The sequence below is a fragment of the Penicillium longicatenatum genome (genome assembly GCF_028827895.1).
Source record: "Penicillium longicatenatum strain IBT 33135 chromosome Unknown contig_6_segment0_segment0, whole genome shotgun sequence".
Taxonomy (NCBI): Eukaryota; Fungi; Ascomycota; class Eurotiomycetes; order Eurotiales; family Aspergillaceae; genus Penicillium; species Penicillium longicatenatum.
In genome coordinates this window covers 5105106-5117811 of record NW_026643123.1, presented here as the reverse complement: position 1 = coordinate 5117811, position 12706 = coordinate 5105106, and the positions used below count along the sequence as shown (strand labels likewise).

Sequence of the window (12706 nt, the reverse complement as noted above, 5' to 3'; positions counted from 1 at the left end):
TGCAGCCCTTCACAAATGGAGCCTTGCAATGGAACCGCGAAGATACACATCATTCGCTTTCTTACAAAGTGAACAAGGCACCCAATAGATAAGGCACTGTCGGACATAAACGCCATTACAACGGAGGTAAAGCTTGCCGGATTCCCTGGCAGTTTTTATGCCTTTTCCAACTATATAACCTCTCTACTTCACGCAAAACACTTAATCCCAGTAATTCAACCGCACTATCCTACATATTCCAATAAATTCGATTCGAATACCAATTCCAAAGATGCCCTCAAATCACGGCGCCTGGCAACTAAGATGCCACACCCCCCTCGAAATCAAAAGGACCCCTTACCAGGAAGCCCTCACACCCACCCAAGCCCTGATAAAAGTTCACGCATGGGCCATAAACCCAGCGGACCACATCCTCCAAGACACCGTGATGGCCTTTGTCAGCTATCCTGTTATCCTAGGCGAGGACATCGCCGGCACGATAGTAGCACTAGGGAACGCAACCAAATTCGCAGTCAACGACCGCGTAATCGGATTCGCGCAGGGTGCAACGAAGGGACCGGCTATGGGTGGATTCCAGGAGTACGTCGTCGTGGAATCGGACTTGATGTGCCGGATTCCAGATTCGATGTTGTTTGAGCAGGGTGTTGTTTTGCCATTAGGGTTCTCGACAGCTGCTTATGCCCTTGTGAGCAAGGAGTATTTCGGGCTGGCAATTCCGGCGTCTGGCAATTCTTCCTCTGGAGTTATAGATCAGGATAAGGGGGAAGGGAAGAAGTCTGTGCTCATTTGGGGTGGAAGTTCTTCTGTTGGAAGTAATGCTATTCAATTAGCGGTTGCGAGTGGTCTGACCGTTCTGACTACTGCATCGCCGAGGAACTTTGAAGGCTTGAAAAAGCTTGGTGTGGATATGGTCTTTGATTATACTGCCCCGGATGTTGTGTCAGAAATTGTCCGTGAGCTGGATGCGCGCTCGGATTGTGTGGGGATATTCCAAGCAGCTGGATTTGGGGCATCTTTGGGTCCTGTTTTGGAGGTTGCGAGGCTGATGAAGTCTGATGTGTTTGTTGTGACCACGATGCCATTGCAAGAGGGTGTGGTTCCGGATGGTGTGCGTGCGAAGATGCTTTTTGGGGATAACCAGAATGTTATTCTAGAGTTATGGCGGGAGTTCTTACCTAAGGCATTAGAGGCAGGAAAATATCATGCTTTGCCGGAGCCTTTGATTATGGAAACGAGGGGGCTGAAGGGGATTCAAGAGGGTTATGATGTGTTGAAGAAGGGGGTGTCTGCAAAGAAGGTGGTTGTTCTTGCAGAACCGAGTTAGATGAGCTTACCCTGCCATTATCTTGTCTTTCCTCTCGGTTCTCGGTTCTCAGTTCTCAGGCTGAGTCCTCATAAGGACTATATCTGGCCTTAAGGAAATCGATCATTGATTTAAAATGATTAAGTTTCAAGGTTTAAAGCATAAAATAACCTTTGGTCTATCATTAGGAAGGCGGGGTTGTTCATGTGTACATCCGTCCTAATCCCAGGAAGTTCTTAATCCCTCAACTACTGCCATCCACCTTCTTCAAGAAAGTTGCAAGTGGGTACTCACAAATCACGATGGACTAAAACGCAATAGGAAAGAATACAGAGAACGATAGGAACAAGCAGTGGGTGACGGACAAAGATCGCGTGGGATGGAACGAGTATCTGTTTCAAGACTCAATTATGATAATTCAATACATTAAAGGATTGATATCAATTAGTGCTGAGCTATGTGCAGATCAATTGATTAACAATCAGGGATATAAACAAACCATCTAGGATTGGACAAGATGAGAAACATAAGAAAAGGATCAAGTGGATATCTGACAAGAAGAAGGATAAATCCAAAGCATAAGCTTCAAAACAATCTAGTGGCAGTCTGAAGAATATTCCAGGCCATTCTAAAAACAAAACGGTAAAGGTGCCATGTTAGGGTTATGCGGCAGCAACCTCAGCAGCTCCAAATAGCTTCTCACGCCATGCGCCGCAGACAGCTTCAAAGCCACTGACAACGTCTCGACACTCCTTCCCAGCTTCGCGATCTTGAAGTCGACGATCCCACTCGCCTACTTCAATCCACCGTGAACCCTCCTCTCGGCTTTCTTCCTCGCGCCGGATATCGGAAACGAGTTCCCGTGCGGACCGTAGTCGACGGGACGCGGTGGAAGTCAGCTGGCGGGATTCATAGAGGGTGTCGCTTAGACCGCGGAGGGAGTGGGTAATGTCTGAAGTTTGCGAAATGAGAGCTTGGAGAGACACAAGCGGGTTGAGGGCGGATGTTTGTGATGGAGTATTTGGTCTAGAGTTCCGATGGATTTGTTCGGGGAAAGGATAGGGGAGATTGGGCAAGAGGCCTTCGTCAATCAGAGGCATAAGTGAGTCAATGGCGTCGTCGGAGAGGAGAGGAAACGGTGAAAATAGAAGTGGGTGGATGAGGGATTGCAGAATACGGGTTTGGTGAGTGAGGTGAGATGTAATAGAGGAGTGGGCAGTGATCAACCTGGAAATAATTAGATTCTGTAACTTTGAAGCCACTGTCATTTAGGAGCCCATACCGCATGGCACTGTTCTCAATTCCACTCTGTCCACCTAGATCTCTGAGCGACTCTACTGTCCTTTGAATGACATGGTCGTTCTCGCTGCCATTGTTCTCGATACCCCGCCGCGCAAGGCTCTCAATATCTGCCATCTGGATTTCCAATGCGGGGGAGAGATCGGCCGCCTCCTCCAGATCTGAATCATTGCCATAGTCCGAGCCATCATACTGGGACTCTTGCCGCCGGTGCTGTCGAATCTGGGTGGCTCGTAGTTTGTTTCTGGCCGGGGAGTCTGTCGGTGATTGGGAGCGCATGTCGCGAACAGACTGTAGATATGCGTCTTCGCCGTCGCTCTGATCCGTTTGTTGGGACCCCGCCGTGTTTTCCTGCCCGGAAGCATATCCATACCCATCTTCCTCCTGTTCCCATGCGTCTGCTAATTCATCGGCAAGGTTCCCCAGCCCACCGCCGCCTGCGTCAGCAGAGAAATCTACCGACTCCCGATGGGACCCATTCATGCCGTTCATGTTTTGGCGCGATGTGACCGGGGAATGTGGTGCCGAGAGTCGGGGTGTTTGAGGCTCCGTGGGGCTTTCAGGGGCAAAGACGTTGACTCCTGGGGCCCCTGGAGATATTGGAGAGTCGTCCATGTTGGAGGGGTAGCGGTGAGCCAGTTTCAGGGGAGACGGAGGGAGGGGCATCGGAGGGACAGGAGCTCTGAGTCTCCAAGTAAAACGAAAGATATAAGATATATGTATTCTTTCGGGATAAAAAAGAATGAAGAGTCCCGGTCGTTAAAGAAAATAAGAATCAAAGAAAGAAGTAGACCAACAACACACAGTATTGGGGTCCCGGGGCGGTGATGGGCAGTTGTTGTTTCAATGCCAAAGGATGTCTCGGAATGCAAAGTCTATAGCGTCATGGCCCATGCAAAGTACATCAGCAAACCAGCACAAGAAGCAGAAAGCAAGGACCGACGTAGACCAGCTTAGTCCGCAAGTTTTGTAGCTGTAGGAGGCAGTGAAACACCAAAAAGTCCGTTCCTGTTGCTCATGTGGAGCCACCGCCTAGGCAGAAAAAAGACGTTCCAACTGAAATCAACCAACCCCACATTCTTTCCCCTCGATACTATGTTTGGTGGCTGATTCAAGATGAGCGCGATTACTCGCATGACTCCGCTGGACCTCTTGTCCTTGAACTTGACAAACCTCGACCCGTTGACAGAGAACTACGATCTCGGCTTTTACCTCAACTACCTTACAAAGTGGCCGTCGCTATTTAGCGCGGTGAAAGATCGCGATGCCGGCGTTGTTGGCTACAGTGAGTAATTGGAGTTTCAGTTGGAATTGGCACTTTGAAATTAACCAAATATCATAGTCATGGGCAAACTCGAGAAGCAACCCGATTCCATGCTACAGTCCGAGCACTACACTCCGTGGCACGGCCACATCACAGTGTTGACCGTTGCGCCAGCCTGGCGCCGACTAGGCTATGCGAGCCGGTTGACCGAGCAGTTGGAGAGTGGCTCCGACATCAACAATGCCTGGTTTGTGGACTTATATGTTCGCGCAGGTAATAAAGTGGCCATAGATATGTACAAAGGAATGGGGTAAGTATAGACTTGCGGCGAATAGTACGTCACGTGCTAATATGTTGCCCTACAGGTACTCGGTATTCCGACGAGTCCTTAATTACTACAGCGATGATCCAAGCGGCATGTCGGATACTGGAGAGGATGCCTTCGACATGCGTAAGCCATGCAGTCGGGACAAAAAATTGGAACATGTGCGCGACAATGGTCAAGATTTCCATGTCTACCCCGAAGATGTTTCATAAAACCGACAACGTTGAGCAACCCAAGTGTATGATGTGTTATCTTCCATACAAGGGTTACGCCAGTATTTGCAGCCCATAAAATACACCCGGAATCACATAATAGGAACAAACCGCCGGGGATTTCTTTGTCTTTAGCATTATCCATATATAAAGGAGTTTCTTGTGCATTACATGCAGGTGCACCCACATGACTGTATAGGACGAATTAAATCTGTCTTCATTCGTAATTCTATTATCTTTTGATTCTTATAATAATAATCTGCCTTTATAGCGTTGGGAATGAAGAGGCTAATTTTTTCCTCAGCCCAAATTAAAACGCCCTCTATATGCGAAACTTTTAACAATGATCTCATGTGATGGCCATTGAACTGGAGCATGAACGCCTGAAAACTTGCAACGCAATGCATACGTATCCCTTTGGTCACCATGAGATTAGAGTATGGAGTGACAGGGGCCAGTTGATAAGATCAAGTCTTGGCAATCAAGTGTGGGCCTGACCGCACCAATCTCAGGGTCGCCATAAGGACCGCAGAGGAAATAAGGCAGCAGGCTGTAAAGAGCTGCACGCCGAGGTAACCACCAGTGCTGCTAAGAATAGCGCCACCAATGGGAGTACCGATCAGTAGACCGATCGAGGTAACGGCAAAGACTTGACCAAGACGAGTGCCGAGATCACGCACATCAGGAGTCATATACGCCATGACAACCGGGGGCATCGACACAAATCCACCAGAGAAGAAACCATAAAAGACGGAAAGGATGATGATACCGGGAACCGTGTGTACGCGGATCCAAACAAAGGCCAGGATTGAAGTGATGGTCACCGCCGGGGTGAGCATGTTCAGTGGACCAGTATGGTCAGCAATGAAATTCGGTCCAATACGGCCAAAGGTTGAGGCTGCGTTCAGCATGGACAGTAGATAAAATCCTAGGTTTTCATCCACGATACCTGTGTCAATGGCGTAAGACTGGACGTAGAAGAGGAAGTTGTAGAATCCGAGGAAGCCCAGGAACATGGCGGCACAGAAGATGCAGTAACCCGGATCTTTGAAAGCGGAAAGCTGGTACAGCTTGCGCTTCTCTCTGGGTGGAATACGAATGCGCATGATGCTGAACGAGATGAAAATGGTTCCAAAAGTGAGAAAACCGATGGCCCGGGTGGCCCAAGCAAAGCCAACCTTCTTTTCCAACTGGTCGAACATGATGGGGTATACGACACCGCCAATACTGCTACCGCTGGCGGCCAGGCCGTTGGCGAAACCTCTCTTTTCTCGAAAATACTGCGGTAAGAGGGCCACCGATGGCACGAACAGACATCCTGCTGCAATACCAACGACAACACCTTGTGCAAGAATTAATTGCCAGTATTTGGTGGCAAGACTGGTCATCATGAGACCAAAGGGAAGCATGATATTGGCGCCACCGATTAATACTCGGAAATAGCCCGCATCGAACAGTGGGCCGGTGATGACTCCGACGAGCATCAGAAGGAACGACTGGAGAGAGCCAATCCAGGCAATGGTAGACGACGATGTTCCGGAAAGTATATTCGATTCATAGTATGTTTGATAAGCACCCCATGTGTTAATCACACCCCTGTGCGAAATATAGTGTTAGCGCATTTTTTACTGTACGTGGATTTCGGGCGCATTGCTTACCATGAATTAAAGAAGAGGAAGAAGGACCCAAGGACCTGGAGCCATGCGACAAGGCCCTGGTCGAATTTGAACTCATCTTTCGGAGTCTCAGTCGGTGACTCAGTCGCAGAGCCGTTTATATTTTCCTCGTCTGCGGCCACAGGAGCATCGGCGAGGACCTTTTGCTCTACTTCCAGATTAGTCGAACCCATCTTTGAAGTTCGCGCGCTCGCAGCGAACAGACTGAACAAAATCTCGAGTGGAAAAGGAAGCACTCGAGGGCCGAAAGCACGGGGCACGGTGGAGTACAGACAGACTGGGGTCAATTATCTCCATCCCGAAGGAAAAAAGAGAAAATTTTGGTTTGATTATAAACCACGACCAAAGGCCGAGCAAGCGGGGCCTTGGTAAAAGCTCTGGCGGAAGAGACCGAATCTTAAGCCGCAATTAGGGTACGGCGGGCCCACAGGCATCCACCAGCATCCACTGGACTCCTTGAAGGCGAGCCATGTGTATCAAACGTCTGAGTAGCGGTGGGATGTCGAGTAGAGGGCGGCCAATAAAGATTACAGGGAGCCGTGCCGATTACCCAGGCGAGGGGCCAAGAACGGCCCTGTGCGCTTATGTGCCTGGATAACTGCGAGTAAACAAGTTCCCCGGCTCTCCAATTAGGGGCGTAAAAGTGGGACTTCGGGGAGGATTTGATCCCGGAGATAAACTCACGTGGCGAAGTATAGTTACCCAAGTATGCAAGTACGTAAGTCCATGCTACATAATCGCTGCTCTCATGCATTTCATGACTCAATTTACATGTCGGGCATTACTGCAGAAACCGTCATTATTTTTTTTGGTCTGTCTAAATTCATGTACAGTTGGATCGTGTCCATGGATGTTTCCAAAGTTGTTCACGCCTAATTTTTTTTCTTTTGGAGCCGCGGTTTCAATATCCCAAACTCCGAACGCTATGCTGAAATCCACCCAAAAGCAGAAAGATGAAACCCCCCCAATATCCAGAAGGATGAATGATGACCTGCCTACAGGAGTTCCTCGCAAGTCCAATCCTCATACCTATATGATGTTAGTCTGCAATTCAATTGTCATTTATCCGAAGGTTCCCTTACCATCCGTCAGGCAAGTACCGCCGCACGATCAGAGGGATCTTCTTTTGGTTCAATTCCTTCATAGCGATCTGCAGGGGATCGGTTTCACCCTCAAGGTCAACGAGCACAGGGGCGTTCATACTACGCCAGTCGTCAGTCAATCGTCTCAATTAAATCATCAAATTCAGTTGCGCGTGCGCAATCCGTTCCCAAAGGTTACCCACCTAATCTGCAGAGCGCGGGTGCCCAGCACACGGGCGCGCTCGTATTTGGTGAGGTATGGGGTGGTGGTGCGCTGGTCATTGGGGACCTTCTTCTCGCGTGACTGTTCCATCACCTTGGCCGATTGTCCAGAGTTTGGATCACCGGAGACGACGACGTTTTCGCCGTTCACGGCCGGCTGGTACGATTCTCCTTCAACACCATCGTCACCCTCGAGACCCTCGTTGTCAAGAAAATCCTCGGGCTCAGCATCATCGAAGACCTCCTCATGGGGCTCGTAGTCGTAGCTGTATAAGAAATCGGATGTTAGAATAGCTTATCATCACGGTAGCAGTGTGGTCAGGATGCGCGAGCTCTAGATCTGCAAGGACCTTCAAGCTTTTCATGCGCCGACCTCATTATCGCCATTGGGGAGCTTACGCCTCGGGCTCGTGGTCGTCGCCGCCGTAGTCAGACATTATGTGTTCGCTGTAAATGAAGACCGAGGGAACCAAGGAGAGAGAAACCCAGAGCGCGGGACCGAAGTTGTTGAACTCGTGAATGCAAAAAAGCGGAAAATCTTCCACCACGCTAATCCGTCTTCGTCCTGACCGCCTTTTTGACTGCGGCAAAATATTTTTAATTCACGTCAGGGCAACTTTTTCTAACTTGCAACTTTCGCTTTTCTGGCGAATGCCATCTTCTCAGAGGACATTAAATCATGGCCTCAAAGCGAAAGGCCTCTGGCGATGTGGTGTCGTCATCAAAACGACACCACATGAGTGATTTGCCCAGCGATGGTGAGCCGTCACTATGCGGCCTTGCGAGCCCAATCTAAGCATACTGACTGATTTCTAAAGATCCGATTTACGAAGAAGCCCATTCTGATATGGAATACTCGGCTCCAGCAACTCCTAGTCTTGCCAGCGATGACATGAATGATACTCCAGCAACACCATTCTCCACCACATCCTCTCGATACCCATCTGAACTTAAGACCCATCGCTGCCCATTCGAGGGCTGTGATAAGGCTTTCAATCGCCCTGCTCGGCTCCAGGAACATATTCGGTCCCACAACAATGAACGAATCTTTGGGTGTACCTTTGACGACTGCGACAAGACCTTCCTACGAGCCTCTCATCTCAACCACCACATCAAGAGTGCCCATACCGGGACTCGGGACTATGTGTGTCCGCGACCCGGCTGCGACAAGAGTTTTGTGACAGGCTCTCGTCTTCGTCGCCATATTGCTGCACACGATGGAAGCGACAAATACCGCTGCACTGAATACCCACCCTGCGAGGAGACATTCCGAAAACATTCGACCCTACAAAAACACGTTCTGACGGTGCATTTGCACCAAAAACCCTTTCCTTGCACACATATTGATGAAACTACTGGCCAAAAATGCCAAATGGCGTTTGAAACTGCAGGCCACCTCCGATCGCACCAGAGCAGAGTTCATGCCGAGAAGAGATTCAGCTGCGCTGAGTGCGCGGAGAATCTGCAGGACCCGGAGAATGCTACCCTTTATTTCCCGACATATGCTGTCCTACAAGAACATATTCGGACTGTTCATCCCCCCAAATGTCCCCACTGCCCTATTGTCTGTTCAACCTCACGAGAGCTACGACGCCATCTTGAAGTCGCTCACGGAGATGCGAGCCTCGAGGACAGGAAGGTCTTTGACTGCGCATTTCCTGGGTGCAATCGCAGTTTCACCAAGAAGGGCAATTTGACTGTTCATGTTCGAACTGTGCACGAAGGAGAGAAGCGATTCGGCTGTGGCGAAACCGACCTGTCGGCCTCGAAGAAAGTCACCGGCTGGGACGGGATTGGCTGTGGGAAGAGATACGGAAGTAAACTGGCGCTTGAAGAACATATTCGCACGGCACATCTGGGCTTCCAAAATGCCAAAGCAGAGCGGCGCGAACGACTTGGTCTCGGCAAGAAAGCCTGTATCAACAATCAAATCTCCACCTTGGCAGCACTAACTGGCCAAGGCTATGTTGAGGAGTCCGGTCGACACATTGCTTGTATCTATGATTCCTGCGAACACCGATTTCACCGTGACTATGACTTGTGGGTGCATATGACTGCCAAGCATGGCTGTTCTGAAGACGAAGTTCAAGGCCTTTTCATGCAGCGTGCTTTGCTAGGAGACCAGTCTGGCCCTGGAGGGAACTCACTTGGAATTTATGGGCTCGAGTTTGATGATGCCAATATGGGCTTCTCACATGAGTCGACTGCTGGCCAGGAGACTGCTTTCCAGTCCCATAATACCTCGGCTCTACCTTCGCAGTCAGGTCCAGAATCTGATATTATGATGCAAGACGCATATCCTTCAGGTGTCAATCATGATGCCGATCCTATGATACCCAACCACAACGACATGGCATTGATCGACCCTGTTCTGGCTTACCATCTTATGGAGAGCTGAAGCAAATGCCTAAATTTTGATACTTACGCCGTTACGATATTTCCAGCGTGAATATACTATTTTTCTTGTCTTTGAAATTTTTTTCGAGCAATTTCTGCGTGTTCTGATCTACAGGTAGTGCAAAATGAATTCGTAGCTTTATCATTTTTTGCTTTCAAGTAATTGTTTTTCTTTTTTCATATCTGACACGAGAATCAAGACTATTGATAGGGAACACGTCTGCATTAACGGATGTTAGCACAAACTTCGAGTTAGTTGCGAAGACATGCCGTCAAATAGAAGGTCAACTTCTCCGTCACGTAACGTCTCACGAGCAATTTCGTTTTAAACAAGCTTTTTTCATTCATTCAAATCATGCCAACCCAATAGAACCGCAAGCTCGTCGTCGTTGAGAAGAGGATAAATCTTAGAACCTTGAGGCTCAAGGGACACAGCAAACTTGGAGACTGTGAGAGCAAGTCGAGAAGCTTATCATCCATGTCATTAATAAAATCAGAAAGTCCATTGCGATGTCTCAGGAAAGGCTTCTTCGGGTCCAGGTATATCCTCCCCCCCCCCCTCGCCCCGTAATCCCCATTCCAAATTTTCAGGTGGAGGTCCACGATTTAGAGTTGTTATCCCGAGCCAGGGACTGTTGACTTTGTCGTTGATAGAATAACGTTATTTGCCGTCGTGATGTTTAGCATCTTGGTATAAGTTCCGGTAGGGGGTATTTTGGTGGTAAATGCGAATGCATCTTGTCGCGGGCTGGGTAGGTGCTATCGTCGGGAAGACGCATACTAGCCAAGAACTTGCAAAACAGAATATGGGTTGCATTAGCAAGATCCACGCCGTAGACAGTGAATAGGCGGTCAATGTCGGTGAAAGGATGGACTGCAGGAAAGCCGCGAGCAAGAGCAAGTCACTCGGCTGCCTAGACAAACAGCTTTAGTAGATCTCAGTTCTCTGCATAAAACGCCGTGTCGTCGTTGAGATCACAGCCTCGTTCCTTGCACAACTGAGCTAGAGGATTGTTGATGTCTGGGGGAGATTCAAAGCCGTTGATCCCAGTAAGCTTTTAGGTGCAAGTACCCGTGAAGCAATATTCCTGGATATCATGGGCCGTGTGTTCATACATAGACCCCATCGGGAGATATTTATCTCAGATCATCGTGCCTTTGTATGTCGGCATTGATGCATGGCCGCGTTGATATCCCATCTCGGACTGGCCACAGGGGCAGGGTCATAGATTGTCCCTAACAAGATTGAACTCTAGCTCGAAACAAGCAAACGTCTTGATCGCCGTGATTGTCGTGATGGTCTTAGAAGACGGGATCTTCGTCAATGCTTCACATAACGAATAGTATCAATTCCGATGTAACCTTCGGGATAAGGTATGCCGACTCAGGCCATGCACGCTAGGTAGATTCATGATAGGTGATGGACTCGACACTAAGCATTTGCACAATCTAGTCCAATAAATCAAGGGAAAAAATCCAGCTTTACACTACTCCGTACGTACTCTTCAAATCTAACTCTGATCCAGGAGACAAAGCATCGTGGCCCACTTATTGGCATGACGACCCCGTGGTGGCTCGGCTAGATTGGATAGAAATAGTATTAAGCGGCCGTCATATCGGCCAAGCTAACTAGAACGGGTGAACGTGGCGCTATAAGTGAGTTGCGGGGATTGACCCTGAATGCCCAGGTTCACCCCCTGTTTGACCTGCTTAATCATGAACCCTTGATCTGTTGAACGGTGTCGATATATGCACCGCCACTGTTTGCCAGCACAACAGTGCATGATTGACGATTAGCCCAATATTGGAATATCAACCATGGCCATCGGTGGGCCGATTCTTTCCGAATGTCATTGGTCCTTGCCAAGCATCGCTTGCGACCAAAAGGAGTTAAAAAGGGTTCAGGTGCCCTGTGGCTGAGAACTGGGGGACGCCTAAATCTGCCGAGCAGGAGAGGGTTACGTATGCATTGAACCGCCACAGCCCAAGGCTCTGGGCATGGCTCTGGGCAAGGACATTGGCACAGAAACCGGATTATCCAAGGATTCAAAATTACAAATGCAATTTGAGTTGGGTAGGCAGATCATGCATATGAGATTAGTCCTTTGTTTTTCTCTGCTGTAGGTCCCATTCAAATTAATGGTGAGAGCGGTGTAGATCTAGGTACGCGGCCCGGCAGAAAAGTATCCCGCTGACACAGTCACGGGGTAAAAGTGGCAAGATGACCGGCGTACTCTGGTGGCATGAAAATAATCTAAGGTACAATATATTCGAACTTTGGACAAGTGAAACAGATATATGATTACATATAGTTCTGTGCTATTTTAGGTGAGACAAAGGACTCACTCTCCACCGCCGATCACACGTACCTAAGAGGGTCCGGGATGACGCAGGCGCCCAAGACGTTTGTACCGTTCTTATTGGACTTGCCATTTCTTTTTTTTTCACTATCAATTAGGTAGCACATAAGCAACACGTAACTTGTCCGGTTCGTCCCACATAGTGCTCTAGCCTCTTTTAGGCACTTAGATTTGACCATGGAATCCTCGTCATCCACCAATGGCGAGTGATGCTCTCCAACTCTCCAAGATGGGACCAGATGGCAAGACCCACGGTCTTAGCTGCTCGCCTCTTTCGAACTTTCCTGTCATTTTCCCTTTCGCTTTCTCCCTCTTACCGACATTCTACAGATCTTCCTCTTTCAAGTCAAGCTAAAATCAACTAGTCCTGGTGATTAGTTGACTCCACTTGGAGAACCCCGTCCGTAACGTCATCCACCCACTCGGCTTTTGTGCTCTTGCCAACCTTTCCGTTGTGTCCGGTCGTTACCAGAATTCTTGTATCTTTTTTCCTCTCCCTGGGTGTACCTGATTCTCTCTCCATGGCTTAACCTTACTCCGCCAATTCTCCAAGTCCTTGTGGTCTA

At 48.9% G+C, this 12706-nt stretch overlaps 6 protein-coding genes across 6 annotated transcripts; 3 read left to right on the top strand and 3 right to left on the bottom strand.

Annotated features, from left to right (window-relative positions):
* Nucleotides 1-271: 271 nt before the first annotated feature.
* N7484_010106 (zinc-binding alcohol dehydrogenase family protein) lies at nt 272-1324 on the top strand (the record flags this gene model as incomplete). The annotated part of the gene is made up of 1 exon (XM_057120493.1): nt 272-1324. The coding sequence occupies one exon, from the start codon at nt 272-274 to the stop codon at nt 1322-1324; it is 1053 nt and encodes a 350-aa protein (XP_056970048.1).
* A 641-nt stretch (nt 1325-1965) lies between these two features.
* On the bottom strand, nt 1966-3268 carry N7484_010105 (uncharacterized protein; the record flags this gene model as incomplete). The annotated part of the gene is made up of 2 exons (XM_057120492.1): nt 1966-2530; nt 2586-3268. The coding sequence occupies 2 exons, from the start codon at nt 3266-3268 to the stop codon at nt 1966-1968; spliced, it is 1248 nt and encodes a 415-aa protein (XP_056970047.1).
* Nucleotides 3269-3718: 450 nt separating this feature from the next.
* Nucleotides 3719-4403, top strand: N7484_010104 (peptide alpha-N-acetyltransferase complex B subunit NAT3; the record flags this gene model as incomplete). Its single annotated transcript, XM_057120491.1, has 3 exons — nt 3719-3887; nt 3945-4176; nt 4232-4403. The coding sequence occupies 3 exons, from the start codon at nt 3719-3721 to the stop codon at nt 4401-4403; spliced, it is 573 nt and encodes a 190-aa protein (XP_056970046.1).
* Nucleotides 4404-4870: 467 nt separating this feature from the next.
* On the bottom strand, nt 4871-6252 carry N7484_010103 (MCT family MFS transporter; the record flags this gene model as incomplete). The annotated part of the gene is made up of 2 exons (XM_057120490.1): nt 4871-5999; nt 6062-6252. 2 exons carry the CDS (start codon nt 6250-6252, stop codon nt 4871-4873), a joined length of 1320 nt encoding a protein of 439 aa, XP_056970045.1.
* Nucleotides 6253-7074: 822 nt separating this feature from the next.
* Nucleotides 7075-7820, bottom strand: N7484_010102 (DNA-directed RNA polymerase core subunit RPO26; the record flags this gene model as incomplete). The annotated part of the gene is made up of 4 exons (XM_057120489.1): nt 7075-7108; nt 7162-7281; nt 7365-7649; nt 7783-7820. 4 exons carry the CDS (start codon nt 7818-7820, stop codon nt 7075-7077), a joined length of 477 nt encoding a protein of 158 aa, XP_056970044.1.
* A 242-nt stretch (nt 7821-8062) lies between these two features.
* On the top strand, nt 8063-9781 carry N7484_010101 (uncharacterized protein; the record flags this gene model as incomplete). Its single annotated transcript, XM_057120488.1, has 2 exons — nt 8063-8141; nt 8202-9781. The coding sequence occupies 2 exons, from the start codon at nt 8063-8065 to the stop codon at nt 9779-9781; spliced, it is 1659 nt and encodes a 552-aa protein (XP_056970043.1).
* Between the last annotated feature and the right edge of the window lie 2925 nt (nt 9782-12706).